The sequence below is a fragment of the Triticum aestivum genome, chromosome 5D (genome assembly GCF_018294505.1).
Source record: "Triticum aestivum cultivar Chinese Spring chromosome 5D, IWGSC CS RefSeq v2.1, whole genome shotgun sequence".
NCBI lineage: Eukaryota > Viridiplantae > Streptophyta > Magnoliopsida > Poales > Poaceae > Triticum > Triticum aestivum.
In genome coordinates, this window is record NC_057808.1 from 202,592,556 (window position 1) to 202,598,365 (window position 5,810).

Below are 5,810 nucleotides of genomic sequence, written 5' to 3' on the forward strand. Positions count from 1 at the left end.
CGTGCCTTTTCCTATGAATCACATCTGAAGCGTTTTGCTGTAGGCCCATGCGCCAGGCCTATGTCCTCAGGCCCTCTGTCTCACTGTGAATCTGTGCTCGCAACTGCACTATGCGAGCGTTCTCGGCGTTGATATCTTTCTGAGCCTTAGCTATCTGCTCACGAATTTTAGCTATCTCCGCATTGCGCTCCACCTGGTTCTTCGTTGTTAACGGCGACTCTATGAGTGTTGTCAATGAGGCGGCTAGCTCTGAAAGAACTTGAGCCGGTGATTTGACTGAGCCAGACACGCTTGGATCAGTCGCCGAAGTGTCGGTTCCTCCCATGGCGCCTGCTGCAGTAGAGTCAAGGGTCGACGCAGTGCCTACCATCTAGATGGTGGTCCAACGGGGTGGCTCGCGATTGACCAGGGCCGGCTCATCATTAGAGCAGCCCCCACGTTTGTCGTCGTATCGTGGGAAGATGGATTCGGTATCCCCAACTGATGACTCGCTGTCGGAGTAGACAAGGGTGTCCCCACCAGACGCGGAGTTATCAGCGAGATCAACCCCCTGGGTGAAGCCGATGAAGACACGGTTCCGGCTGGCTTGAGCCCGGGCGGGTTGCGTGCGTCGAGCCGGCTTGACGATGTCGGTGCAGATGTCCAGCTCGGGTCCTGATTCGCCGATGAAGACGCGGCTCTTGCCGAAGGGGACCCGGTACCCGTACTCGATTGAGTCGGCCTCGGTGCCCCAGCCTGAATCGTCGATGTAGAGCTTGTCGCGATGTCTCTTGGTCATGCGGCCGACCGCATATCCCGATCCCTAGGAGAGCTCCCTCCAAGAATTCAACACCACCGAGCGATAGCCCCACGGTGGGCGCCAACTGTCGTGGTTTTGTCACGACAGATGTCCTCGTGAAAGGACTTAGTCGTGAGGCCATCGCCGTGAGGTAGTAGCTTGAACGGGGTTGATCGGAATCGAGAGAGAAGGGTTTACCCAGGTTCGGCCCCTCATGGTGGAGGTAAAAGCCTACTCCTGCTTGATTGATTATTATATGGGATCTCGATTACAAGGGTGCAACTTGGCTATCCTAGTACTCGGGAGCTTGTAACTTAGTCTTTCTGCCTCAGGGGCTCCCCTTTATATATAGGTTGAGACCTTGGACTTACAACAGAATCCGGGTCATAATACAACCCGTATCCTAATCTGCTTTCTACTTATCTTACCTCCCAAGCAAGGGAGTTTCCTTTGTCGCTTAACCGAGTCGGTGTCCAAACATTGGGCCGTGAGCCGGCCCGCCGCATAAGTTGCCACCTGGGCCCTGAGCTTCGCGGTTATCGCGGCCCATGTAACGAACCTTTTTTCCTCAAGTCGCCACTGGATAACCCGGCCCTGAACGGGCGGGTCATACTATGGGGTTATATCCCCAACACCGGAGGTCACCAACATCGGGCGCAAGACGAGGAGACGAGTGGCCGGACAACACTACCGAAGTCGATATGTCGCTGTCTCAGATCCCCCATGGCGCAGTGAGAACCCAGAAGGCATGTCCGCTTTGTTGGACCATTAGCCGCCAAACGCCATCACACTCTGCCAAGAACATCGCCTAGCCGTGCCAGTCGACCATGGCCGTTGCCCACCAAGACTCGCCATGCGCCATGAAGTCACCTCCGGTCGCTGCAGTCGGAGCAGATGATCCTCGTCACCATCGTTCGCAGTACCGGCATTGCCTGCCGGCGTCCTCCAATGGCGGCGAGGGGCCTGGTTGGTGAGAGGAGATCAGTGGTCGTAGGTTGGGAGTCGCCCTAGAACGAGCGACTTAACATTAATTGCGTAACTAAATCATGCTATTTTATAACTATTATTTGTTAGATTAAGGCAGTAGACTCTCACCATTTTCATCCTACTCCTTCCATACCAATGAATAAGGCATGCATGCTTCTCAAAATTTAACTTTGACCGTAAATTATATCATTGAAAACTTTTTTTAATATAAATTCAATGGTATAATTTTTACCACATATAAATCAATATTTGGTTAGTCTAATTTATGGTCAAAGATAAAATTTGAGATGCGCGGACACCTTGATTATCAAAATGAAGAGAGTAATAGTGTATATGTTGCAGGGCGTCCAACAGAGGACTCAAGAAATGCAGCTGCATCACTTTCGATGCTAGTGTAGTAGAGATTTGGAATGGGTGAAGCACGCAAATCTTTGAAAGTGTTTTAGTTTTTCCATCGATCATCACCATCACCGTAAAATACGAGGCAATGAATTGGCAAAGAGGCGGGTAAAACTTTTTGGTTCAGTCGTACAAGGAGAGAGTAATTTATTTTCCCCTTGTAACATTCTTCTCTATAAATCAGATGGACATATATTGCGTCTATTTTAGAAACAAGAAAAAACATAGTCCTGCTTAGTTGAATCCTGATTTGTCGTCTTTGTGGTATGACTTTGACATGATGTAGAGATAAATAAAGGGTTCAAGGTTAACGGAGCAACCGAAAATGTACGTGCATTTTTGTGATATTTTAGATTCGTTAGGTTATTACCAAAGTTTGTCAAATACGACCCTGGTATTAGTGTAGGATTATTCTGGACAGAAGATTTGTCCAGCCTGAGCGCATCCATGGAATTTTCATTCACGTACCCTGGTTCTATCCGAGTGGGTGGTTTGTGCTTGTGCGGTGAAGGCCCGCAAGGCAAGCTGATTCCAGTCATGTCGGCACTCTCCCTCACGAGACGTGTGGCACGTCGTCGGGGAGATGATGAAACCTGGCACCGGTAGACTCTAAACCCAGCGCGCAAACCACGGAAGGCTTGCGTTATCCGGAATTACAGGATGGAATAGATGCGGAACCGAATCCTCTAACATTGTGAAGGAAAGTTAGAGAAACTATAATATACTTATTTTTCTTCTTTCTATTCATATGATTATGGTTAAAACGACTTAAATTAATTTGTAAATTGATGATCTACTGTGTACATTTATAGTAATTACATACAAACAAATTGATGATGAAACATAATTAATTTTAAATTATTTATATCTACAGTAAATATAATTACCAACAGTAAACAACTGACTAATTATCTACTAACAGACCCTAACTTTCCTTCTTCATTTTACACTAAACACTATAGCACGGTGACTTTCCTTCACCATGTTAGGTTAGAGTTCCGATAGATGCTGCCTGCGATTTGCTTGCTCTTGCTTGAAGCAATGTGCCAAGAAGCGTATGGTTAAGCTCGAGCTGTTTCAGGGGAAAACAAATGTTCTAAAGGGAAATTTCAAGATAATTCACTTTAATCGCATCTGGACCAGCTGTTACAAAAGAAATGTCTCCGTGTAGCTTCAAGTTCGAGAGAAGCGATGCGGCTAGTCGTTTGATGCAACGAGCGAGCGGACTTTAACAAAGCAAGTGGCACAAGTCAGATTAGAAAGTCAACAGCATACCCAAATTTCAGCAAAAGAAAGAACACAAGTTTAGTTTTTAGGAAAGGACACAAGTTTAGTAGCCGATCTCTTTCTTTCCCATCTTGTTAATCACGGTGACAAGAAATACTAGCAGCAGTCTCTAATTCCTCTAATTTCGCAAAAACAAAAGTAGTAGTCCCTAATTTCTCGATGTTCCATTTCACCAAGAACAAAACACGACCAAAATCGTCTCGGCCTCTCCCAAACTCGTACTGTATCACATTAGCCATCCTACAGACCTCCAAAAAGAACAAGGAAAACGCGACCGTCAGCCGCTGCACTGTTCTTGTCTGAGGTCGCGGAGGAGCCCCCCTGCCTCCGCGCCGACGAGCTCCAGCTGATCCTCGAGGTACTTCTGCAGCAGCCCCAGCCGATCGCCGGCGTCAACCGCCCCAAATCGCCCGCCGCCTCTTGTGCTGCCGCCGCACATCTGCATCATCCTCCTCCTCGCCCGCCGGAACCGGACCACGGCCACGGCGCAGCAAAGCAGGGGCAGCCAGAGCAGCACCAGTGACAAGGCCACCGGCACGGCGCACGCAGCCGCCGCCGCCGCCGCGCACGTCCGCCACGCAGCCGGCCTCCCGCTGCCCATCCCGCACGCACCGGAGCTGATCAGCCGGCGGCGACGGCGGCGAGGCTTGCAAGAGACTGGCCGCTTTGGTCTTGCTCTGCTCCGCCTTTTTGCTTCTTTGGAATTTGGATGGGAGGAGAAGGTGTATCCGTGAGAGCAAAGCTTCCGCTTTTATTATGGACGGATGTTGCTTTGCTTCGACCGAAGGCGTTGGCGTGTCCGAGTCGGTGTCCGACTCAGTGGTGATTCCTCCCACCTTTTTATGCTGCTACTAGGAGTCATCGATCGCCTTTCTCTTACTTCTTCTTGGACAGGATCGGAATGGGCGTGACACGTATAGGTTGTGGTTATGATATTTTCTCGATTCTTTTAGCGCCCCACCACCATCGCCATGTGTTTTGGGTGGGCACTAGGAGCGTTTACACGCGGTAAGAAAAAATATCCTACAAAACTATATTTTTTGTCGAAAAAAGGACCTCCAATATAAATCGAACTACAATTTGCTGATCATGCCAAATCGAAAGTTTTTATGGTAAATTATGTTGTGGCGAGACAATTTTCTTTAGCAAATCAAACTTTTTTACCCCAAACTATGTTGTCACGAGAATGACAATTTTCTGTTGCGCAAAAAAAAGAGAATGACAATTTTCTTTAGTAAACATGTCAAATCCTAATCTTGATAAAAATATTCCATCGTCAGATTTTTATATATTTTCTAGAGAAAAGGGTGTGCCGGGTACATGCCACAACAACCATGGTAGATCCGTAGCAAGCAAAATTGTTTCGGAATGCTTCTATAATGTTTTGAACAATGTAGATGTTGTGTGTAAACCTAGGTTCGCCATACACAGCCTTCCTAACTTTACCCCATTTTTATTTTATTTTGTTTGCCGAATATTCATACTTTCCCTCGTTAAAACTTGATATTCTATGATATTTTCTGTTATTATCGCTTCAACTTGCCTATTGCTCATAATATTGACAAAGATGTGCAAATCTCCTTGTCTCAATTAATGGTTTGTTGCAGACATAGACGTATTCATGAGGAAATATGAGCATACGAGGGAATTACTTAAAGACAAGATTAATCCTATATATCTAAGGATTTCATTCTGATTATCGTATTTATCTCATCATGCAAGAATGTCACATCATTATACAATTATGGATCGGATAAGGCCACCTTGACATGCTATCATGTATGGGAAAAGATCCACCACCTCATGAAACCATGCATAGAAAAAATTCATTCTATAATTCTGCTTATATTCAATAAATATTTTTACAACTGTACATAATCAAATATAATAAGTCATATGTATTTTAAATTTTGGTTGACGTGTTATTAATCTAAATATCATATACCACACAATCAAATTGAATTGAAATATATTACAACTGATTCCTACATGCTGCAACAACGTGCGGGTATCATTAGTTTCATATAAAGTTGGTCGCCACAGGAGGCTTCACAAGAGAAGACTACCTACGGTACAACCACAGGCAGTAGTACCCGTGGTACAATCACAGGCAGTAGTACCCTATCGCACGGTTCTTACTCCATGGAGTATGTATTGTACTTGAGGTCCAATCACAGGCAGTGGTACAAATATATTTACCCTTTTAACATTTACGGACATTATTCAAGTCTATGAACATTTTATAAATTCGTGAACATTGTTTGAGATCCACCAATATTTTTAAAATTCGTGTTATTTCATAAAAAATTACTGGTTCTTTAAATTTGCAATAGTTTCTAAAAATCTGTGAACATTTTAA

The 5,810-nt window shown here is 45.5% G+C and overlaps 1 protein-coding gene across 1 annotated transcript; it reads right to left on the bottom strand.

The window, feature by feature from the left end:
- Window positions 1-3,493: 3,493 nt before the first annotated feature.
- Window positions 3,494-4,262, bottom strand: LOC123124533 (uncharacterized). The gene has a single exon (XM_044545126.1). The coding sequence runs from the start codon at window positions 4,050-4,052 to the stop codon at window positions 3,729-3,731; it is 324 nt and encodes a 107-aa protein (XP_044401061.1). The 5' UTR covers window positions 4,053-4,262; the 3' UTR covers window positions 3,494-3,728.
- Between the last annotated feature and the right edge of the window lie 1,548 nt (window positions 4,263-5,810).

Excerpts from the sequence above, each read along its gene's own strand:
- LOC123124533 (XM_044545126.1), bottom strand. The coding sequence starts at position 4,052 with ATGGGCAGCGGGAGGCCGGCTGCGTGGCGGACGTGCGCGGCGGCGGCG.